Source organism: Loxodonta africana, chromosome 19 (assembly GCF_030014295.1).
Source record: "Loxodonta africana isolate mLoxAfr1 chromosome 19, mLoxAfr1.hap2, whole genome shotgun sequence".
Taxonomy (NCBI): domain Eukaryota; kingdom Metazoa; phylum Chordata; class Mammalia; order Proboscidea; family Elephantidae; genus Loxodonta; species Loxodonta africana.
In genome coordinates, this window is record NC_087360.1 from 61,875,561 (window position 1) to 61,901,284 (window position 25,724).

General features: G+C 41.4%; 2 protein-coding genes across 7 annotated transcripts in view; both read right to left on the reverse strand.

Annotated features, from left to right (window-relative positions):
* Positions 1-638: 638 nt before the first annotated feature.
* HTRA4 (HtrA serine peptidase 4) lies at positions 639-22,396 on the reverse strand. Its single transcript, XM_064271942.1, is given in 13 exon segments — positions 639-1,217; positions 4,558-4,594; positions 4,597-4,652; positions 5,068-5,127; positions 5,968-6,080; positions 14,607-14,639; positions 15,234-15,298; positions 15,301-15,427; positions 18,398-18,602; positions 19,720-19,828; positions 20,291-20,404; positions 20,407-20,768; positions 22,386-22,396. Coding segments are annotated over 13 exon segments (1,458 nt in total). The 3' UTR covers positions 639-1,051.
* Positions 21,192-25,724, reverse strand: part of PLEKHA2 (pleckstrin homology domain containing A2) — an 83,887-nt gene continuing 79,354 nt past the window's right edge. For all 6 annotated transcript variants that reach the window (XM_064272795.1, XM_064272797.1, XM_064272796.1 and 3 more), the window contains one exon: positions 21,192-25,313. In XM_064272795.1, the coding sequence (XP_064128865.1) occupies positions 24,951-25,313 (363 nt within the window). In that variant the 3' untranslated portion in view covers positions 21,192-24,950. The remainder of the gene's footprint in view (positions 25,314-25,724) is intronic.

Below are 25,724 nucleotides of genomic sequence, written 5' to 3' on the forward strand. Positions count from 1 at the left end.
TACTCTAAGGCATATTTTTAAATTTTCGTGGGTTGTAAAAAACCTGGACCCTCTCCCTAGAAAAATGCACACACGCATAAAATCTTGTATGGAATTTAAGGGGGCTCAAGGCTGCCATATTAAAAAAAAAAAAAAATCTTACCTCTAACAGAAGCCTGGAAAACAGAACTTAAAAAATATTTCTCAACATAATATTTTACTTTAAGTCATAAGTCTTGCCTTATCTTATACTTTTTTTTTTTTTAAACTCCCTAAGAATATTCACAAACCCCATCAAAAGCTCTTTTCCTTTAAAAAAAGACTTTGGCAGCTTTGAGACATGATATCACTAATGTTACCAGGAGGAAGAGATGGGTAAAAAAGCTAAAAGTCTGCAAGTTATTAAAAAAGCTGTTTTATAGCACAAGCCCTTCCCACAGTCAGAAAAGCTATTGGAGACCAAAGTTGTTTCCATTGCTGGAATGATGGATGATAACTTAAGAATCATAAGTAATAGTCCAGTGTAGCCATCTGCTATTGCCAGTTTCAATTCAACTTCTAAAAAGATGCTTGTCCTCTGTAAACACAAATGCTGGTCACACGGGATACAACCTGAAAAACTGACTTGAGTAAAGGAATATTATTAAAAACTTTATTTCCCTTGCACTCTGAATTCTGGATGTTTCTTAATATTTGGTAGGTAGATCTATTTGTATGTATGTGTTATATTGAGTTTGCGGCAATAGAGGAATTTTAAAATACTGAAGCCCCTCTCTCCAAGTTAAATTAGGAACTAGGCCTGTTTTCCCATTGTTTATCTTTAAATACAATTTTATCAGCTTCCCAGACTTCCTGGCACCACATCCTTCCATTCTGCTTAGTCAGGCTTTTCAGCAGCAGTACCACACCCCCAACCTAATGATCCCTGAACATGTGGGTGTATTTTAAAGCATTTATTTTTCTTTGTAAAAAAGAGCGCCGAAAACACCTTGCCATCCTTGGCATACCTTCTGTACCAACCAGGGAATACAGCTTTGGTTTTGTTAGATCATCTCTCTTTAAAGCAAGATGCTCAATTGATTATTTCAGGTACGACTGTCAGGATCAAAGTTGGACTTCTCCAACAAACCACGATGGAAAGGGAATCATTGCCCTTAACAGCTTCAGTAACATCAGTTGTAGTGGTAACAGGTTGCCCATTTATGCTGACAATTACATCGTGGTCTCTCAACCCAGAGCTGGGAGGAAGAAAAATAAAAAGACCATGAAACGAGAAGAAAAGCTTATCCCCACCTAGAATTTTATGTCCATCTCTTTTGGCACTATTTTGCTGGCATTAAGCATACAAACCAGGAAGCCAGAGATAGTACTCAATTCTTCTAAATATAAAGAGCTATTTTAACATGTGCTGTGAAATCACCTGGAGCACAACAATCCTATTTACCTTCATAAGTGACTACCCTACCAGAATCGTGTGTAAATAATTGACTCTTCCCATACAATGGATTTGGTTTGGAACAGGGAGTTTATTAATCACTGGCCTCTATTAACCTCAAACACACCCCAGGTCTTAGAAGCAAAAGTGAACAGTCCAAACAATACATTTTCCCTCAGACGGTTATACTCTGATCAGTTTGATTTTGACAGCCCACTTTCTTGCCCCATCTTCACTCATAGTTTACAGAACTGGAGACTGTGTTGAGCTGCACTATAGATCTGTCTAAACTTTGTAAGTCTAAATGTTTAGGGCTCTGGTTTTAGGCTCATTTCCCCCAAAGCTGTGATTACATTCAGTCTCCAATAGATTTACCTCACATAGAATATATATTCTAGAAACAAACCAGCTCCAAATACGAAACACAATAAATATGTAACCATGCTGATAATTTGTCTTTAAGGTGACAATACACTGTAAAAGAAACCATCAAATTAAATGACTCCAGGAAATACTAAGAGAAATGGGGGGGCCCAAGAAAGAATAATAATGTGGCAGGAGTATCAGTATATGTGCAGTTGATAAACAGATTGGAGAAATGGGGTTTAAAGCAACAGAATGTGAAGAGAAGTTTGAGTGTAGAACTAACTAAAAGCAGGAGAAACTTTTAGAACAAGGACAGCTCAGGTAGATGACTTGGGATGGTGTGCACCCCCACCAAATAATAATAATAATAGCCTTATGCCATAGGTATTATTTTACAGTGGAAGCAGTTGTGGTACAGAAGCGTTAAGTAACTTGTAGTATAACCATCTGGTGAAAATATTGTCTGGACTGTTGTCTTTTGCTTGTAAAACCCAGGGTGTGCTGGAGATTAGTGAGATTAGAAGCTAAACTCCCCATTCCAAACCAAATCCACTGTATGGAAGGAGTAACCTTCTTACACATGATTCTAATAGGATAGTAATTTTATAATGGGAAATAGGATTATTGTGCTCCAGGGGATTTCACAGCCCATCTTACAGCAGCCCCATATTTGTAAAATTTGATCCTGGGTCTTTCTGACTTGAAACTCCATCTTGCCAGTAAATCCCTCCGCCCCTCAGAAAAAAAAAAAAAAAAACCCTTTGCCATCGAGTAGATTCTGACTCATCGTGACCCTACAGGGCAGAGCAGAACTTCCCTGTAGCGTTTCCAAAGAGAGCCTGGCAAATTTGAACTGGTGACCCTTTGGTTAGTAGCTAAGCACTTAACCACTATACCACCAGGGTTTCCACTTGGAAACAAGAGAAGCAGGGTAATACGGGGGTTAAGAGCAGAAGCTGAAGCACATCTCTGCTCTCTGACTGATTGTGAAACTCTACACAGTAATTAACTTCTCTGTACCATGGCTACTTCCTCTGTAAAATAATATCTACATCATAAGACTGTTGGGTGTTCACAGGACTGTATAAAACACCTAAAGTGGTACCTGAGTGCTTAATAAGTGTCAGCTATTAGGAATGTAATTATTATTATTAGGTATACGTGATGAAAGAAAGAATGAATCTGTTTATCAGTGGTTTTGAGCAGTAATGCTTACATTTTGATGTGCATACAAATCACCTGGGGAGCTTGTTAAAAATGCAGTTTTGATTTAGCGGATGTAGGGTGAGGCGTGTGAGTCTCCTTTTCTAACAGGCTCCAGGTGACGCTAATGCTGCCGGGCTACAGACCACATTTTGAGAAGCAAGGGCTTAAAGAGCTGAAAGAAATACTTTTGGCCTTGAACCAGAAGTTAAAAATAAGGAAGTGGGGGAGGACACTAACCAGAAAAGTCTGGAAAAGCCTGTGACAAGCCACATTTAGTAACATGAGACCTATCAGTTATTCTGAACAGTTAGTACCCTATGATTTCTTTCCCCCTTGAAAAGGAGTTAATTAACATAATCTAAACAGATTACTGCGCTCTTAAGAAACAAAAACAATGAGTGAGGGATATTGTAGAAGTACAAGACGACAGACCCAAGAAAATAATATCTATAGGACAAGCCACCTCTTTACTTAGTATAAATGTCTCAAAACATCAGTAAAATTAGCTGAAGAACCGTCTTCTGGGCTGCTCTAGCCTTTGCTTCACTTCACAGTTCTTAGGGCTCTTCGGAAGGATCCCTGGTGGCACAGTGGTTAAACACTTGGCTACTAGCCAGAAGGTCAGTGGTTCAAACCCACCAGTGGCTCCATAGGAGAAAGATGTGGCAAACTGCTTCCATACAGATTTACAGCCTTGAAAACCTACAGGGCAATTCTACTCTGTCCTATAGGGTCGCTAGCAGTCGGAATCAACTTGACAGCAATAGGTATTAGTGCTCGTCTCTGGTACTGTCATCCAAGTTTAATGGAAAAGTGCTTAAAAATATTTAAATGTACTAAAAACTTTGGCTATAACTACAAAAATGGGTCTCCAGCCCTCTTGATTCTTCTGATAATAACTAAGGTATCAAAAAGGCTAGATTTGGGAATTCCTACCAAAATTAAACTTATGCTATCATATCATGAACTCTTCTTGAGCTACAGAGAACCATCCCCATCCAAAAAAATAAAGCCCTTACAAATGCACGAGTCTAAATCAACTCTGTCCAACAGAGATAAAATGCAAGCCACATATGTAATTTTAAATTTTCCAGTAGCCACATTTAAAAAAGTAAAAAGAAACAAGTGAAATTATCTTATTTAACTCATTATATCCAAAATATTATCATTTCAATATGTAATATACATTTAAAAATTACTAATGAGGCATTTTACATTCCATTTCATGTAAGTCTTTGAAAGCCACTAGAAACAACATACCTGCTGGATGTGTTACTATATAACATCTTCCACGATGCAGTGATTAAAGTGAAATGCAGCCCTTCCAAATCAGTGAAGTTGTGTACAATGAAAAAATACTTCACTCTGTTCCCATTTTTGAAATTGAAATTAAGAAAAATTAAATAAAATTTAAAACTCAGTTGCACTAGGCTCATTCCAAGTGCTCAATAGCCACACGTGAGCAGTGGCCACCAGACTTGGAAGCATAAGTCTAGATCCTACAGACGGTTACCAGGGCACCCATCTAGAAAGAACATAGGAGGCCGGGCAAAGTCTCGCACTTCTCTTACCTTTCAGCAGCTGTTCCTTGAATCACTTCATATACAAAACCCCTGAACTCACATCAGGGAAATCTGGATCCTGCCTTTTCAATTCTTGCAGAAGGCTAAGAGAAATTAAGAGAACCTTCTCATAAGGTTAAGAGGCACAATTAATTAGTCCACCTGAGCCATCATAAAAGCCTCTAAGTGTTAGTAGAACCCTTATCTGTCCTGCTCAATAGCCAATGAGGATTGCATCAAGCCAATGACAATTATTCTTCCCTGGGGGTGGTGTGATTCTCTGTGCAGGAGCCTAGAACCATTGGACATTATAAAACATAGTCATAGTGAAAGAGGCTGCTGAAAAGCATAGTTAATGCTGGCGCAAGCAGAGGCAGGTACATACGCTATGACAAGTAGGGCCTACAGTTACAAGAGTACCTACCTGTAGTCCAAACGGGCTAGCTGCCCTCTTAAGACTGTCCAGCTATGGCTTTTGCTTCTGAAAAACAACCCAGACATATTTAAGTGCACACTTACTTCATAGTGAGGGGCAACATTTGCAGACTCAGGTATTTCTTCTGTGAAAGAACCTTTCCTAGAAGAAAGGAGAATTATCATGTCCCTAACAACAAAAACTTCTTTCCTTTTAGCATAGATTAAAAGCCACCCAAGTCACACAATATCCCAACTAGTATAGCTGCCCTTTCAGGCTGTCAGCCATGAGATACTTGCTTCAGAAAAACCTTTGTCATTAACACATACACTCTTCCCACCCACCACCTCCACCTCCAGCCCAGGAGTTTTCATTTCTATAGTAGGTTAAACCAGATAATCCTGGGTTCAACTCATGCTTGGTTTTTGTGCCTAATCCACCAATTTTGCACCCCAAACCAGCATTAGAGGAGCTGGGCACAAGTGACCCAGTACTTTAGAGAATTCAATTAACCGTCTCCTTTACAAAAGATTGAGTACGTCTATAAAACACAAAAAACCTGTTGCCGTTGAGTCGATTCTGACTCATAGCGACCCCATGTGTTACACAGCAGAATTGCTCCACAGGGTTTTCTTTACTCCATGGGCTGTAATCTTTACAGGTACAGACTGTTAAGCACTCAACTATTAGCCAAAAGGCTGGTGGTTTGAACCCACCCAGAGGCACCTCAGAAGAGACGCCTGGTGGAAAGTCACAGCCTTGAAAACCCTCTGGAGCCCAGTCCTACTCTGCACACACAGGGTCGTCATGAGTCAGAGCAGACTCGATGGCAATTAACAACAACCATCTTTACAGAAGCAGGTTGCCAGGCCTCTCTTCCACAGCACCACTGGGTGGGTTCAAACTGCCAACCTTTAGGTTAGTAGCCACTTGCAAACCACTTACACCACCTGAGGACCTTTGTGAAACACAAGAGGTATCAAAAAAGCCTAACCCTCTCAGCTTTCAACTGGCGCTCATAGAACTCTTCCAAGAACTGTCGAATTCGATCTGAGGGAATTGCAAAAGAGATCCCTGCTGTCAACTTCAGTGTATTTATGCCAATCACATCACCATCCTGGAACAGGATGAGACATTCAGTCAACGAGTTGTGTGCAAACTGATCAGTGCAAAACCAGAACAAGTAAAGGAAGGTGTGAAGCTAGTCATGTAGAGTGAGAATACAGAAGGGCTACAGGATGTCACGTTATAGGGCTGGGAGAGGGGACCTGAGGAGTGCAAAAGTCAGAAGATCAAGGTTGCCGAGGCATTTCTTTTTTAATGTCAAGCTCATTTTTTTCTTTCTCTAAATTACACTGATTTTGAAGGTGAACCACATCAAATTCTTAGGGAATCTAGACTTTCTGGAGCCATAGAGTCTGAATGCCCTGAAATAATGTTTCAGCCTTTTTAAACTTTAAACCAAGTAAACCCCCCCAAGTTGTCTTTAAGCCAAACAATACTTTAGCTTTACCTTAATTTGTAAAGAATGTCTGCCTTGAGCATTGTGCTCTTTCAAAGAACTAACAGCGGATCAAATGGACAACAGCAACTCTATAGGCTGGAGAAGAAATTTAGGAGGCAGTGAGTTTATCTTAATGGGGGAGGAAGGATTCACAAAAGGAGGGTGAGAATGGTTGCACACCAGAAAGGATGTAATCAGTATCACTGAATTGTACCTGTATAAACTGTTGAATCGATGTATGTTTTGCGTGTACATTTTCAACAACAAAAACAAGTATTATTTTTTTAAGGGAGCCAGTTTGTATGTCGACACAAATGAAAGAACAAAGTGTTTGCCTTTTTATTACTTAAATAAAACTAAAACTGAAGATGGAAAAGGCAAAGAAGCTGTTGAATTCCTGCAACACTTCAATGTAACTGTTCAGAAGAATTAGCAAAACTGGTATTAGGGAACAAAGATCTGCTAAGTGGGAAACATTTTCCTCTTTAAGTACTTCATCAGCCTTTACCCATTACTTTGATAGGTAACGGAAGAGGTAGGTCTGAGGTGTGGCCTGACACTATGCATTTCATTCCAACTCTAGTATACTCATGGTCTAATGGGGAAGGCAGGTACAAAAAATTACATGTAATAAACAAAAACACTCTGTAATTTCACACACAACTCATCTTCCTAAACACAAGCGTAATTTTCAAAGAGGAACCAGAAACAACAGCTCAGAGGGACTCAGCATTATCACAGATAATGTCAAACATCATTGCGCTCCCTTATGTTTTCACTTGTGTTGGACAACTAGAAACCCTGGCATTTCCACCAGAGAAGCTGGATAAAAGTTGAAGTGTAAAATACATGACAGAGCAACGGATGGTTGTTTTGGCTTTTTTTCTCACCTACAAGCAGGTTAAGACTAAAAAGCTGGACAAGGCATATCATGCAATTAGCATTTTTGGTTAAGAGTTAGTTCTTCACATGTAGCAGCAGGGGGTCTGCAAGGGTCTACATTATATGGTACAATTGATCATTTCTCATAAATCTGGATTTGATACCCAGGACTTTGGTAACTACCCAATGAAAACAGAAATCATGTAGGAGAGAAAAACTTCACAGGAAGCCAGAACCCTAGTGGCTCTCAGTTGGATGAAATCACACGCCAGGATGATAAATCCATCACAGATCTTAAATTTTTACTAACCACTTATTTAAGATCCAAGAATAGGAAAGCCGAGGCGGAGCCAAGATGGCGGACTAGGCAGACGCTACCTCGGATCCCTCTTACAACAAAGACACGGAAAAACAAGTGAATCGATCACATACATAACAATCTACGAACCCTGAACAACAAACACAGATTTAGAGACGGAGAACGAACTAATACGGGGAAGCAGCGTTTGTTTCCAGAGCCTGGAGCCAGCGTACCAGTCAGGTACGGCACAAGCACAGAGAGCTGCTCCACCCCCCTGAACTAACCCCGGGAGGGGGACCAGCCGGTTCCACGGGCGGCGTGGGATGCAGCCGGTAGGAGAAGTCCCCGGGAGGCAGTGACTGGTCTTGGAGCAGAAAGAGCAACGTCCAAGCCGGGGAACCGTCCTGCAGGGATTTGGACTGGATGCAGGCGGCTTCATTAACATCTGAATAGCCTGAGCCAGAGGGAGAACTCTGATAGGGATCTGACTGCATTTTTTTTTTAGCGGATTTTCTGGAAAAACTAGTTTCCCAGTGATGGCTCGGAGACAACAATCCATATCAAACCACTTAAAGAAGCAGACCATGACAGCTTCTCCAACCCCCCAAACAAAAGAATCAAAATCTTTCCCAAATGAAGATACAATCTTGGAATTATCAGATACAGAATATAAAAAACTACTTTACAGAATGCTTAATGATATCACAAATGAAATTAGGATAACTGCAGAAAAAGCCAAGGAACACACTGATAAAACTGTTGAAGAACTCAAAAAGATTATTCAAGAACATACTGGAAAAATTAATAAGTTGCAAGAATCCATAGAGAGACAACATGTAGAAATCCAAAAGATTAACAATAAAATAACAGAATTAGACAACGCACTAGGAAGTCAGAGGAGCAGACTCGAGCAATTAGAATGCAGACTGGGACATCTGGAGGACCAGGGAATCAACACCAACATAGCTGAAAAAAAATCAGATAAAAGAATTTAAAAAAATGAAGAAACCCTAAGAATTATGTGGGACTCTATCAAGAAGGATAACCTGCGGGTGATTGGAGTCCCAGAACAGGGAGGGGGGACAGAAAACACAGAGAAAATAGTTGAAGAACTCCTGACAGAAAACTTCCCTGACATCATGAAAGACGAAAGGATATCTATCCAAGATGCTCATCGAACCCCATTTAAGATTGATCCAAAAAGAAAAACACCAAGACATATTATCATCAAACTCACCAAAACCAAAGATAAACAGAAAATTTTAAAGGCAGCCAGGGAGAAAAGAAAGGTTTCCTTCAAGGGAGAATCAATAAGAATATGTTCTGACTACTCAGCAGAAACCATGCAGGCAAGAAGGGAATGGGACGACATATACAGAACACTGAAGGAGAAAAACTGCCAGCCAAGGATCATATATCCAGCAAAACTCTCTCTGAAATATGAAGGCGAAATTAAGATATTTACAGACAAACACAAGTTTAGAGAATTTGCAAAAACCAAACCAAAGCTACAAGAAATACTAAAGGATATTGTTTGGTCAGAGAACCAATAATATCAGATATCAGCACAACACAAGGTCACAAAACAGAACGTCCTGATATCAACTCAAATAGGGAAATCACAAAAACAAACAAATTAAGATTAATTAAAAAAAATAAATAAATACACATAACAGGGAATCATGGAAGTCAATAGGTAAAAGATCACAATAATCAAAAAGAGGGACTAAAAACAGGAGGCATTGAACTGCCATATGGAGAGTGATACAAGGCGATATAGAACAATACAAGTTAGGTTTTTACTTAGAAAAATGGGGTAAATAATAAGGTAACCACAAAAAGGTATAACAACTCTATAACTCAAGATAAAAACCAAGAAAAACGTAACGACTCAACTAACATAAAGTCAAGCACTATGAAAATGAGGATCTCACAATTTACTACGAAAAACGCCTCAGCACAAAAAAGTATGTGGAAAAATGAAATTGTCAACAACACACATAAAAAGGCATCAAAATGACAGCACTAAAAACTTATTTATCTATAATTACCCTGAATGTAAATGGACTAAATGCACCAATAAAGAGACAGAGAGTCACAGACTGGATAAAGAAACACGATCCATCTATATGCTGCCTACAAGAGACACACCTTAGACTTAGAGACACAAACAAACTAAAACTCAAAGGATGGAAAAAAGTATATCAAGCAAACAATAAGCAAAAAAGAAGAGGAGTAGCAATATTAATTTCTGACAAAATAGACTTTAGACTTAAATCCACCACAAAGGATAAAGAAGGACACTATATAATGATAAAAGGGACAATTGATCAGGAAGACATAACCATATTAAATATTTATGCACCCAATGACAGGGCTGCAAGATACATAAATCAAATTTTAACAGAATTGAAAAGCGAGATAGATACCTCCACAATTATAGTAGGAGACTTCAACACACCACTTTCGGAGAAGGACAGGACATCCAGTAAGAAGCTCAACAGAGACACGGAAGATCTAATTACAACAATCAACCAACTTGACCTCATTGACTTATACAGAACTCTCCACCCAACTGCTGCAAAATATACTTTTTTTTCTAGCGCACATGGAACATTCTCTAGAATAGACCACATATTAGGTCATAAAACAAACCTTTGCAGAGTCCAAAACATCGAAATATTACAAAGCATCTTCTCAGACCACAAGGCAATAAAACTAGAGATCAATAACAGAAAAACTAGGGAAAAGAAATCAAATACTTGGAAAATGAACAATACCCTCCTGAAAAAAGACTGGGTTATAGAAGGCATCAAGGAGGGAATAAGGAAATTCATAGAAAGCAACGAGAATGAAAATACTTCCTATCAAAACCTCTGGGACACAGCAAAAGCAGTGCTCAGAGGCCAATTTATATCAATAAATGCACACATACAAAAAGAAGAAAGAGCCAAAATCAGAGAACTGTCCCTACAACTTGAACAAATAGAAAGTGAGCAACAAAAGAATCCATCAGGCACCAGAAGAAAACAAATAATAAAAAGTAGAGCTGAACTAAATGAATTAGAGAACAGAAAAACAATTGAAAGACTTAACAAAGCCAAAAGCTGGTTCTTTGAAAAAATTAACAAAATTGATAAACCATTGGCTAGACTGACTAAAGAAATACAGGAAAGGAAACAAATAACCCAAATAAGAAATGAGAAGGACCACATCACAACAGAACCAAATGAAATTAAAAGAATCATTTCAGATTATTATGAAAAATTGTACTCTAACAAATTTGAAAACCTAGAAGAAATGGATGAATTCCTGGAAAAACACTACCTACCTCAACTAACACATTCAGAAGTAGAACAACTAAATAGACCCCTAACAAAAAAAGAGATTGAAACGGTAATCAAAAAACTCCCAACAAAAAAAAGCCCTGGCCCGGACGGCTTCACTGCAGAGTTCTACCAAACTTTCAGAGAAGAGTTAACACCACTACTACTAAAGATATTCCAAAGCATAGAAAATGACAGAATACTACCCAACTCATTCTATGAAGCCACCATCTCCCTGATACCAAAACCAGGTAAAGACATTACAAAAAAAGAAAATTATAGACCTATATCCCTCATGAACATTGATGCAAAAATCCTCAACAAAATTCTAGCCAACAGAATCCAACAACACATCAAAAAAATAATTCACCCTGATCAAGTGGGATTTATACCAGGTATGCAAGGCTGGTTTAATATCAGAAAAACCATTAATGTAATCCATCACATAAATAAAACAAAAGACAAAAACCACATGATCTTATCAATAGATGCAGAAAAGGCATTTGACAAAGTCCAACACCCATTCATGATAAAAACTCTTACCAAAATAGGAATTGAAGGAAAATTCTTCAACATAATAATTTTTTTTTATGCAAAGCCAACAGCCAATATCACTCTAAATGGAGAGAACCTGAAAGCATTTCCCTTGAGAACGGGAACCAGACAAGGATGCCCTTTATCACCGCTCTTATTCAACATTGTGCTAGAAGTCCTAGCCAGGGCAATTAGGCTAGACAAAGAAATAAAAGGTATCCGGATTGGCAAGGAAGAAGTAAAGTTATCACTATTTGCAGATGACATGATTATATACACAGAAAACCCTAAGGAATCCTCCAGAAAACTACTGAAACTAATAGAAGAGTTTGGCAGAGTCTCAGGTTATAAAATAAACATACAAAAATCACTTGGATTCCTCTACATCGACAAAAAGAACACCGAAGAGGAAATAACCAAATCAATACCATTCACAGTAGCCCCCAAGAAGATAAGATACTTAGGAATAAATCTTACCAAGGATGTAAAAGACCTATACAAAGAAAACTACAAAGCTCTACTACAAGAAATTCAAAAGGACATACTTAAGTGGAAAAACATACCCTGCTCACGGATAGGAAGACTTAACATAGTAAAAATGTCTATTCTACCAAAAGCCATCTATACATTTAACGCACTTCCGATCCAAATTCCAATGTCATATTTTAAGGGGATAGAGAAACAAATCACCAATTTCATATGGAAGGGAAAGAAGCCCCGGATAAGCAAAGCACTACTGAAAAAGAAGAAGAAAGTGGGAGGCCTCACCTTACCTGACTTCAGAACCTACTATACAGCCACAGTAGTCAAAACAGCCTGGTATTGGTACAACAACAGACACATAGACCAATGGAACAGAATTGAGAACCCAGACATAGATCCATCCACGTATGAGCAGCTGATATTTGACAAAGGACCAGTGTCAATTAACTGGGGAAAAGATAGCCTTTTTAACAAATGGTGCTGGCATAACTGGATATCCATTTGCACAAAAATGAAACAGGACCCATACCTCACACCATGCACAAAAACTAACTCCAAGTGGATCAAAGACCTAAACATAAAGACTAAAACGATAAAGATCATGGAAGAAAAAATTGGGACAACATTAGGAGCCCTAATACAAGGTATAAACAGAATACAAAACATTACCAAAAATGATGAAGAGAAACCCGATAACTGGGAGCTCCTAAAAATCAAACACCTATGCTCATCTAAAGACTTCACCAAAAGAGTAAAAAGACCACCTACAGACTGGGAAAGAATTTTCAGCTATGACATCTCCGACCAGCGCCTGATCTCTAAAATCTACATGATTCTGTCAAAACTCAACCACAAAAAGACAAACAACCCAATCAAGAAGTGGGCAAAGGATATGAACACACATTTCACTAAAGAAGATATTCAGGCAGCCAACAGATACATGAGAAAATGCTCTCGATCATTAGCCATTAGAGAAATGCAAATTAAAACTACGATGAGATTCCATCTCACACCAGCAAGGCTGGCATTAATCCAAAAAACACAAAATAATAAATGTTGGAGAGGCTGCGGAGAGATTGGAACTCTCATACACTGCTGGTGGGAATGTAAAATGGTACAACCACTTTGGAAATCCATCTGGCGTTATCTTAAACAGTTAGAAATAGAACTACCATACAACCCAGAAATCCCACTCCTAGGAATATACCCTAGAGATACAAGAGCCTTCATACAAACAGATATATGCACACCCATGTTTATTGCAGCTCTGTTTACAATAGCAAAATTTGGAAGCAACCAAGGTGTCCATCTACGGATGAATGGGTAAATAAATTGTGGTATATTCACACAATGGAATACTACGCATCGATAAAAAACAGTGACGAATCTCTGAAACATTTCATAACATGGAGGAACCTGGAAGGCGTTATGCTGAGCGAAATTAGTCAGAGGCAAAAGGACAAATATTGTATAAGACCACTATTATAAGATCTTGAGAAATAGTAAACCTGAGAAGAACACATACTTTTGTGGTTACGAGGCGGGGAGGGAGGGAGGGTGCAAGAAGGGTTTTTTATTGATTAATCAGTAGATAAGAACTGCTTTAGGTGAAGGGAAAGACAACACTCAATACATGGAAGTTCAGCTCAATTGGACTGGACCAAAAGCAAAGAAGTTTCCGGGATAAAATGAATGCTTCAAAGGTCAGCGGAGCAAGTGCGGGGGTCTGGGGAACATGGTTTGCGGGGACTTCTAAGTCAATTGGCAAAATAATTCTATTATGAAATCATTCTGCATCCCACTTTGAAATGTGGTGTCTGAGGTCTTAAATGCTAACAAGCGGCCATCTAAGATGCAGCAATTGGTCTCAACCCACCTGGAGCAAAGGAAAATGAAGAACACCAAGGCCACACGACAACTAAGAGCCCAAGAGACAGAAAGGGCCACATGAACCAGAGACCTACATCATCCTGAGACCAGAAGAACTAGTTGGTGCCCGGCCACAATCGATGACTGCCCTGACAGGGAGCACAGCAGAGGACCCCTGAGGGAGCAGGAGATCAGTGGGATACAGACCCCAAATTCTTATAAAAAGACCAAACTTAATGGTCTGACTGAGACTGGAGGAATCCCGACGGCCATGCTCCCCAGACCTTCAGTTGACACAGGACAGGAACCATCCCCGAAGACAACTCATCAGAAATGAAAGGGACTGGTCAGCGGGTGGGAGAGAGACGCTGATGAAGAGTGAGCTAATGATATCAGGTGGACACTCGAGATTGTGTTGGCAACTCTTGTCTGGAGGGGGGATGGGAGGATAGAGAGAGAGGGAAGCCGGCAAAATTGTCAAGAAAGGAGAGACTGAAAGAGCTGACTCAAGAGGGGGAGAGCAAGTGGGAGTAGGGAGTAAGATGTATGTAAACTTATATGTGACAGACTGATTGGATTTGTAAACGTTCACTTGAAGCTTAATAAAAGTTATTAAAAAAGAATAGGAAAGCCTCGTTCCACAAATCTCTACATAGGAGCAACAGCCATGTGTGCATCAGAAAATTTGTAAAGTTTTTGAAAGTTAGGAAAAGACATGAAGCAACAAGGAAAGTGGCCACTCACCAAGTTCACCAGAGGCCCCCCAGAGTTCCCATGCTGAAAAGGTAAATTAAAAAAGAAAACCATCAGTAAGGTTAATAAATGCATTTCTCGTCATTTATACTTAATTCCTAAAATTTACCAAAAGCAGCCTGTTCTACCCACAGCTGTCAAGTCAATTCCAACTCATAGCAACCCCATAGGACAGAGCAGAACTGCCCCATAGAGTTCCCAAGGAGTGCCTGGCAGATTCAAACTGCCGACCTCTTGGTTAGCAGCCGTAGCACTTAACCACTACACCACCAGGATTTCCCAGCCTGCTCTAGTGAACCCCTATTCCTCCAAGGCATGCAAAATTGTGTCCCCACCATCACCAATACCAAAGTCAGTGTAGGCCTAGAACAGCAGCAAAAGGACCACCACAGCAGTGGACCTCTCTGACATACCCTGAGAGACCACCCAATATCATGGATCCCAGTTATCCCATCAAACAGGCAGAACTCTAACAACGGGGCATTCTATACCTCTTTAAGGATCTAACTGAACTCTGGATCCCCAAAAGGCCAAAGGGAAAAAGAGATCACTGAGGTTTTCTTCTCATTGTACTGTCAGTATCTTACGGGCTGAGTATGGCCCTCCTAAGTGACTTACATTAATTATGGCATCAGTCTGGATATAATCCATGTCTGAATCATTCAGCCCCAGCTCTTTGCCCCTCTCTGTGTGCTGCTGACAATTCCTGCTGTCACCGTGTTCTGCAGACAATATGGGCTGCCCAAGGCCACCACAAACTCTCCAGCCTGAAGGTCAGATGATTTTCCCAGCAGCAATACAGGAAGGTCAGTCTGTACATGGGTGAGGGAGAATAAGGAAGACAGGATGAACAGATCAAGAATAAATCAACCAAATTTGTGTATAATACATATATGACATAATATCTATCATTTTGGCACTTATAATCTAAGAATCACCTACCCACACACATTCTACCACTGCCGTATGCTTCTTTCTCAAATTCCAGCTACAAACTCTCACTAGTTAAGGTGATCAGTATCATCTCTAAGATCTGAAATGATTTTTGTAGAAACGCCTATAAGTTAACCACCAATGCAGTAACTAATGAACAGAATCTGACATTACCAGTTTACTTAGTACCATTCCAGCTCAAAAGTTTACAGTCACAGTTAACAAGTAACGACAGAAAGGAGATCATCCAGAATGGTGCTTCTCAATCTTTAATGTGCACACAAATAATCTGGGGCTCTTATTAAAATATGGATTCTGATTCAGTCAGTCTTGGTGGGGCCTGAGACCCTGCATTTCTGCAAAGCTCTCAGATGATGTCGACAGTGCTGATGTGAAGCCACACTTAGCTTAGCAAGGACCTCAGAGTATTCCTTAGCTGAAGTCTTCTTAAAATCAAACAGTAGTTTAGCTTAACTAGTAAAAAATATCTGCCTTGAGCATTGTGCTCTTTAAAGAGCTATCTATATGGGATCAAGAAGTCCTGGTGGTACAGCAGTTAAACTTTTGGCTGCTAACCAAAAGGTCGGGAGTTCAAATCCACTAGCTGCTCCTTGGAAAGCCTACGGGGCAGTTCTACTCTGTCCTGCAGCATCTCTGTGAGTCAGAATCGACTCAATGGCAACAGGTTTTTATACGGAAACAACAGCAATTCAAAAGATTAGATAGGAACCTCAGGGGGCAGTGAGTTTCGGTAAATGCTGGAGGAACAACTCAGAAAAGGAGGGTGAAAATGGCTGCACAAATCAAAGAATGTAATCAGCGCCACTGAATTATACATGTAGAAACTGTTTAATTGTTGTATGTTTTGGTGTGTATATTCTCAACAACAAAATACAGTAAAACCTGAGAAAGCCAGAACCTGTATAAACCGGAAACCTGTCAGAGAAGGAAAACTCAAATATGTTCCATTAAATGAGCAACAGAAAAGTGGTAAGACTGCACCCTGTCAAAGGCAGAAAACTTTCAAGACCTGAAAAAAACAAAGCATTTCTGTCAAGTTCCATCTCTTACAGAATTTACTGTAAATAAAAAAATTTTTTAATTACATATATGACAACAAAATCCAGTTTTTGCTTTAAAATTACAACCCAAAGGACATAAATCATCTCTCAATACAGACACAAAACTGGGGTTGGCATATATAATAAAGAAAACATGACAAAAACAAACAAAAAAAAGTATTCCTCTGCTGAGACTGCTTGTGTACAACAAACACCTCAAGGGATTTTGTTCCTTGTTTTGGAGGTTTAGGGTCGGGATTTCATGAACATCCCAGTTAATTGGCCTAATAACGTGTTCAGTGCTTCTGTTCTACCTCCTAGTTTGTTGCCTAGTGCCTGGGGTCTTAAAAGCTTGCAGGTGGCTGTTCAAGGTACAACAATTGGTCTCTATTCACCTGGAGCAACAATGGAGGAAGAAGAGTCAGGAACAGTGGTGTCACCAGGGTTGGTGTCACCCCGTCCATGGGCCTCCTCCTATACCAGACCATGCTGACTACTTACAATATTGTAGCTAAAACACCAGAAAAGCCGACATAAAACATAAAAACACCAACAGTGCATACTTGTAATGCATGCGGATGAAACTACATGATTCGTAGTGTCCTTGTCATTGGGTAATAACGACATCTCTGACCAGAGCACATTAGAAGGTTCAAAAAGTAAATGAGCATAGAGTTTTAGCCTTGTAGGTATACTGATACATGTAAACTGGGCTTATGAAAAATATTTTTATTAACTATGAGGATATTTTTATAAAAAATAAATTTCTGCTGAAACTCTGTACAAAAATTTTATAGTCATTTTGGTGTCAACCCCTCTGAAGTGTCACCCGGTGTGGTCTGCACCCCCTGCACTCCCCTAGTGACACCACTGGTCAGGAATAGGATGAAATGGAACACATGGCTAATAGCCTCTTTTACTGTAAGACCAGAAAAACTGGATGGTGCCCAGCTACCATTACTGGGCATTTTGATCAGAGATCCCATATAAGAATCCTGATCAAAACGGGGAAGATGTACAACAGAATTTAAAATTCTCCTTGACTCTAGACTTTCTATAGCCATGGAAGGTAGATGAACCCCTGAAACTGTTGCCCTGAGATAGTCTTTAAACTTTAAATGAAAAATACCCCCTGAAGTCATCTTAAAACCGAACAATAGTTTAACTTAACTAGTAAAAAAGGTCTGCCTTGAGCTATCTGTATGGGATTAAATCAACAACAACTCAAAAGATTAGACAGGATCCTTACGGGGGCACTGAGTTTATGTTAATGGTTGAGCAAGAACTCAGAAAAGGAAGGTGTGAATGGTTGTACAACTCAAAGAATATAATCACTGCCACTAAACTGTACATGTAGAAACTATTGAACTGATGTATGTTTTGCTGTCTATATTAACAACAACAACAAAATAAATAAAATTTGAAGGAAAAAAATGTATTCCTTACCAGCTTTGAGAATTTACAATAATTGAGAAATTAAAATGATTCTGGTATAATATTGGAAGCAGAGAAATTCGTTTCCCAGAAACAGCATCTACTGAAGAAGGACTTGAAGGAGAAAAAAAAACTTCTGGAAATTGTTATCAAAGTACAGATAAGCATGGAAGAAAATTAACCAAAAATATGTTAATAATAAGTAAAGAACACCAAAGAAAGGAAACAAACAAACAAAAAAAAGCATTTACGGGGTAGAAAAGATAGTGTGGGGGTGGGATGAAGGAGAAAATATCAGCAAATTGATAAAATTCCCCAAGTATCCAGACTCTGATTCAGCCCTCAAATACTCACATTTGGCTCGGTCTTAATCAAAGCAAGGTCCAGCTTATAGTCAATGTCCTTGACAGTGGCTTCATACTGGCCCCCATTCTGGAGCTCCACCTGGATCCACTGCGGCTTAGTAAGGAAATGAGCGTCGGTAACAATGAGCCCATCCTCAGATACTATGAACCCAAAGCCACTGCGTGTAGGAATGTCCATAGTGCTGAGAGGTGACCTGTCTCAGCAAGACAACAGCGTTAAAGCAAAGGCCAGGGAAATCAGAGGGACTTCATATTTATTAAACACACCTCTGTCACGGTTTTCTCAGACATTTTCCTCTTCCCTGTTTGTGTTTTCATTTCCCCTTATGTAAATGGGCTCTGCCATGTACAGTGCCCTGCTGTCTCTTGTTCTAGAGTGCAAGACATTGAAAGCTGGTTCCAGCTTTACGTTTCCAGGGACATCCCCCCTTCTTTGGAGCTGGTCAGTACAGAAACCTGCAGGCCCTCTTCTTCAAAGAAGCCTAACCTCATCATAATACTACAGGCAAAAGGGGGCCTGATGACACAGTGTCGAGGACCAAAGCAAGGAGGGAGTCCAAAGGTCTGGGTTCTGGTTTAGATTTCACTATTAACTGTCCTTGTGACATAGGGGAGCCCTGGTGGCACAGTGGTTAAGAGCTTGGCTGCTGACCAAAAGGCTGGCAGTTCAAATCCTCCAGCTGCTCCTTAGAAACCCTATGGGGCAGTCCTACTCTGTCCCACAGGGTCACTATAAGTCGAAATCGACTCCATGGCAACGGGTTTGGTCTCTTTTCTTGGTGTGACATAGGCAAATGAATCCCCCTTTCTGGGTCTGAGTTTCCTTCCATGCAAACAAAGGGGCTGGACAAGACCACCAATAAAGTGACTTCTAGCTCTTACATCTGACTAAGTTCTGTCTGCGAGAGATGAGGGAGAAACACCAGCCACCCACGGGCAGAAGAGTAGCCCAGATTTGGAAGTCAGAATCCCTGTGCCTCAGCTCTTGGGCGAAACGACCTGGAACAGGTTATTCAACCTCTTTGCGCCTGGATTTCCTCACTGCAGTTAAGATTAAATGATGCTTACAACGCAGTCGCGCAGGGCGGAGAGCAGGGTCCCGTCCCGTTGCTGTCGAGTCGATTCCGACTCATGAAAACCCTATAGGACAGAGTAGAACTGCCGCATAGAATTTCCAAGGAGCGCCTGGTGGCTTCAAACTGCCAACCATTGCTTAGCAGCCGTTAACACTTAACCACTACGCCACCAGGTTTTCCAGAGAGCAGGGTAGGCACCCAGAAACAGCTGTGGTAGCTGGCGTCCTCCTCCTACCTCCTTAACCTGAAGAGCAGCTCCAAGTGAACCACAGATGGCGCCACCTTCTCCACCACAGCGGCGATGAAGTCGTCCTTGTTCCTGAGCCAGCCTGCCCTTCGGATCCCTGTGAAGAAATGCTCCACTCTTGTGGGCGGTGGGAACCCTCGCTCCCTTACCATATCAGTGTCGTATCTAAAACGTTTCAGTCCCTCTCTCCTCCCTCCCTCTCCATTTTCCCTCTCTTCTGTCTCTTCGCCTATTTATTCACTGCGGTTCCGTAAAGATATGCTTCACAGGGGCCAGACCTGTCATCCCTCGTTGGAAAAAAAGCTTTTTTTTTTTTTTTTTTTAAGGGAAGAGGGCATTCAAATAGTGTGGAGAGGAAAAAGGAAAGAAACCACGTGGGAACCAGTAAAGAAGCACCTATCAGGAGTAATGAAAATCAGGAACAAAAACTGGAGGCAAATAGAGCCTCAGGGAGGACCCCGCGGTCAGCTCTGAGACTGAAATAGGGTAATATTTATTTACGCTCCTTAAGAAACTTCGAAAAAGTGTTCCCCGGGAGCCCGCGCGGCTTTCCGCTCGCCTGGGTCCCGGCGGCCTCCCTTCTGCACCGCCACGGCCGGGAGCGCGCCGCGGGGACGCACGGCGCGGTTCTCGGCGCGGAGCGCGCACAGGCTGGGGTAGGTGCGCCCGCCGCTGGGCAGCCGCAAGTGCCGAGCCACGCGCCGCCGAGGCCCTCGCGTCTGAACGGCGCGCGGCACGGCATGCCCAACGCGCAGGGACGTCCGCGCGCCCCGTCGCAGGCCTCGCCCTCGGCCGCGGCGCAGACGCGGCAACAGCGGCAGTGGTCCAGCACCGGAATCACCCCCGCAAGGCAGGTGGGCAGCAGGGGGGCAGCGCATCGGAGCCGCGGGGCAGGGAAGCGAGGTCCTGAATCTCCTAGCCTCGACGCTGTGTACAGGCACCGGGGGCAGCAGCAACCACGTCGGGAGGAAGTGCCTGAGCCCAGCTGGCCGCCGCTGAGGTCTAGGAATCTTGCTCCTTTCCTTCTTCCCTTCCACCTTTCCAGTTATTTCACTCTACCCGCAACAGCTCTAAAAAAGAGCAACAGTCCCTCTGAACAGGGTGTCGCCTCCGCCAATTCCCTGATTTAAGGGGCAGAGTCTGGCAGACCTCTCCACACACACACACACACACACACACACACACACACACACACACACACACGCCCCTCACACCCCCACCCAGCTATGTCCCCCTGCTTCTCACACACACACACACACACACACACGCCCCTCACACGCCCCTCACACCCCCACCCAGCTATGTCCCCCTGCTTCTGCCCCGGGGCCAGGCCCACCCCCAGGCAATAAAGGGAGAACCGTAGCCCTAGCCTGAGCAGGAAGTCCATAAAACCAATCATGAGAACAGACTGATCACCCACCCACGGACAGAGGTCAGCGTTAGGAAGACACACAACCATATATATTTCAGTATTTCACATGGTTTTATTACAAAACAAGCAACAAAACAGTTTTAGAAAATTATTTTTTGCTACACACCAATTAGGAGATCACATAAAATGAGAAGCATAACAGTTTCCATGCACTCAGCTCAGTGCTTAGGGCGAGTGCATTTCACAGCTGAAGCGGACTGGTTCAAAACACAGAATCATGCCACACCATCACAAGCAGCGGGAGAGGGGTTCAAACGGTATGTTTTTGCCGGACATAAGCTTTATTCAAACTCTAGCGGGAGACTGTAGTTGACTGCTGCAGGCAGTAACGCAGACAAGAGAGAAAAACTGAATAGGGAAAAAAAAAAAGTGATGCCGGTAGCAAATGTTTAATAAGCCGGTCCATTTCTGACACGTTCAAAGTTTATAAACGGAGTTGATTTGGGAAACTCAATTTTTAAAGTGCTGTTACCTCCATGTGCCTGTTTGTTATCTGATTAACTGTGAGAACAAACGTTATCAAATCCCACTGCTCAAAGACTTAATCTGCTATTTATTCACTGGGTCATTTTACCCCGTATCAGAGTGTGGAAGGAAAAACCCCTTTGTTTCAAGTGCGCAGAGACACTGAACCTTAAATCTACTCTTTCTCACCAGAGCTCATCATTCTACTCAGAAATAGGTGTGCAAATCCAGGATTTTGACCTGAGAGCTCTCTACACAATGTACTGCTTAACAGAACTCTTGTGACATCTCACAGAATGCAAAGAAAAAAAAACCAAAACCAAACCCACTGCCATCCAGTCGATTCTGACTCATAGTGACCCTACAGGTCAGAGTAGAACTGCCCCATAGGGTTTCCAAAGAGCATCTGGTGGATTTCAACCGCCAACCTATTGGTTAGCAGCGTAGTACTTAACCACTACGCCACCAGGGTTTCCAGAATGCAAAGAGCCAACTATGTTTACCAACCATCAACTGACTTTGAGTAAGCAAGTCCTTCAACGCTTTCAAGAGTGGTGGCTGGTAAATAGTTCAACTATAGAGAAGACCACCTGAAATACTATTATACGTGATGGGTCAAGAACCAGCTCAAAAGCCTTATGGAAACAGCCCAGCTCAGTGAAGGTTTTTACTCCATGAAGAAACTGCAGTACTTTTTCTGACTCCTTTTTATTGTTAACTCAGATTTACTCCAGAGCCCATGCATTTAATTGCTAACCTGTACTGCATACCCACTCTATTTTTCCCATTTGGTTCCATTTAAAACCAAGTGCTTTGATTGTATAGGCAGCATCTCTGGCTAATGTGTACTGACATTAACAGGTGCGGTGTGAAACTAGCCAGAAGGTGAAAAACATGGGCAAAAAAAGGAATTCTGAAATCAGGTTTGGGAACGTGAACGCTTTTAGACGGCTTCACTGAAGATAATTATGTTTGATGTTGTAATTACATTAACAATGCTGCCATTTGAAATTCCCAAGTATTTGCCAGTTAGAGTCCTTGTTTCCCCTCTATCAAGATAATACAATCTGGATTTATAAGTCTGCTTAATTTCACACAGTTGCAAAATAGACTTTACTGAATATGAAACATCAGCTTACTATAAATAGCCAATTAATTTAGCAGTAATCTAGCAGAGAGTATATTAAAAAAGATTTTTCATAGCTTAAATCCCAAAAGATGACACTGCCATAAATCAATGAATGTTTGGAGAGATAGCAAAAGTTCCTAATTTATTTTCACTAGTTCAACATCACATACCGTGTAATTCTTTGCCAAGCCCAAAGGTTTTTCTTGAAGAAAATTTGAAGGTAAAACCAGAGGCAAGGGGCTTTAAGAATATGGAATGGCTTCTTGAAATCAGGCTACTCAAAGTTTATTGTAATCTCAATCACACATAATTAAATAATTCACAAACTAAGCATTTCTGACAAAAAAAAAAAAAGTATACTAGAATCTGTAGAAGAGAGACTGACTGACTCAGCAGTAGCTTTCCCTTTTTGATACCAGGATCATTAAATTAAGGATAGTGCCAATGCAGTAGTATCAAGAAAAGTTCTCAACGTGACATAGACATCAATATGATACAGCCTAAAAGAAGGATAAGAAGATTCCTCTCAAGCTACTAAGAATTTTCTGACCAAGTGTTTTCAGCCTCTATACTAAATGTGGACACAAGAAGAGGGAATTTATATAGATAAGTGTTTCCTTTAGTCTCTTCTTCTAGTCATTAATTTCTAATTTAAAAATATGATTGATCTAGCTGGTAAAATTATAGACAGAAATGCGCTAAGGTCTCTCTCCCTATAGGGAACCCCAGTAAGTTCCTGGTTGCAATTTCTCACATAAACTGGATGGACAAATTCTTCCACGGACACAGAAAATAGTATCTTCCCGTCAAATGGAAGAAGGCATATCCTAAAATTTAGGTGGGAAACTCAAATCTCCTATGCTCTTCTACCTGGCAAATCGCTAGCCAGCAACTCATCATCTCTAAGTCAATGTTTCAAGACTCAGTTTCTATTTTATTAAAAAATAAATCTCTCTCAAGATGACCTTTGTATCTCTTAACTGTTAAATACATGGAACCACATGAGATTATAGGGTTAGATCATGCAAGCGCACAAGATTTCATTCAAAAGGCAACACAAAGAATAAAAAGAAAGCCAATCTACCAGGATATAAAATACAGACTAATTAAAATTAGACTAATAATGGCCCATATAGAGAAGAGCTGTGAGGCAAGGATTCAAGATAATCTTTGCTAAAATAGATCTTTTCTCCTGCCTGGAAAACATGGACCAAAAAAGCTTAACTGGACAACCTATAATCCATCTCTTCACAGCACCTGCTTTAGAGCTAATGTAAAATTCTGAACTAAGAGATCTCACTTATCACACATGTGACTGATCACACACTCATCAGCCTTCCACACAATCCATGTTCTCAACAACCATAACACTTAACACTGATAAACCCATCCTTGGGGCCTGACACAGAAACTGGGTGGGTAGGTCTGTCACTCACATCCCAATGAGGACTCTACAGTATTTGGACTTCTAGAAAAGAAAAGAGCATCTAGAAGTGAACAAAAGTAATTTCTGAAACTGTTGATGATGTACTAGGGTTGAATTATTCCCCATACCTGACAAAAGGTACCTTTCTCTTCCCTTTTGAGGTCCCCTGGGGGGGTCTGCCCAAGTAGACATTCTGAGGGGCACCTTCTAGCCCTGCCCCTCAGGCTTTGAGACCTCCCTCAGAATGGATCCCAGTCAAGCTGAGTCTCCCACTGACCCTACCACCTCGTTTCAGTGGGGTCAGTAACCACCCCCTCCTATTTCACAGTCAAACTTCGGCCAATAAACAGGAATAGGATAAAACCAGATGACTGGCCTAAGAGCTGGGACCTGGCCTGAAAACCAAATGAAGAAACAAAAACAAAGACAAGGAAATAAAATCTGGTTAGGGGTGAAATTGGACTCCCAACCTCCTCTGGAAAGGAGGTATTAAAATAACCCCTCACCAGGAAGACCTTGGAATTAGTCAGTGAGAGGCAACCTGCTCTCTACTGAGCATATCTACAGGTCTAACCTACTGATTTTCCCAAATTAAATACTCTGCATTGATATTTAAAAAAAAAAAAAAAATGCCTGCAGGATGGGCCCCTCCCACAGAGAATCCACAGGAATATGAGTGCCTCTGAGTGTCCCCCAACAAGGTAGAGAAACCAGTTCATGGCCTCCTTCTCTTGACTCCTCCCTCCCTCCCATGGCCCTGTGCCTTGTCACACATCAGAGGTCCGTATATTTTCATCATCAAGGTTGAACATGAATGGTTTTTCCTTAGGGTGCTGGGGCTCCGATCTATGCCTTATCCGGGAGCTCAGCAACACTCCAGCAGTTTTGCTCTCCCCAAGTCGAGGTGTGAACAAAGAGTCCTCGGGTGTCTCTTCAGCTGGAAGCGGCTTTTCCCTGGCCTGGGGGACAGGTGTCCAGGGTTGCCAGGAGGAGGCCGCAGAAGGGGCTTTGCAGAGGGGTTTTTTCTCTTCCACAGGTGGCCGCCCTCTGTACACAATAGAGTTCGGCACACCTGAGAGGTTGGAGCTTCCAGGTCGAGTCAAAGAAATCGATCTAGAAAAGGACATTTCCTGGAAAAATAAAGAGGCAAAGAAAAGTAATGGATTTTTTTTTTTTTTTTTTTTTTGCCTGACACTGTTTACCCTCAGAGCCCCAGGAAAAGCACCAACCCAGGATACCACCCTGTGAGCCCAGCGACCCTCGTCTACATAAATCAAACACATTCATCAGAATTTACTCCAGGTGTGTCTGACCTTGGTGTCAAGATCTGCCGGCCAGTGAGACTTGCAGGACACATCAAAGACTCTGCATCTCTACCTAAACCTACCTCACCTCCTCCCATAACCAAAAAACAGAAAATAAAAACTTGGGCCCGAATCAGTAGAACGAGAAAAACAAACACGACAGTTTGGGGCTTCAGCTGCATCCAGGGACGGGGCTGCTTGCCTACATCACCAAATAAGACATGCCCACTCAAGGAG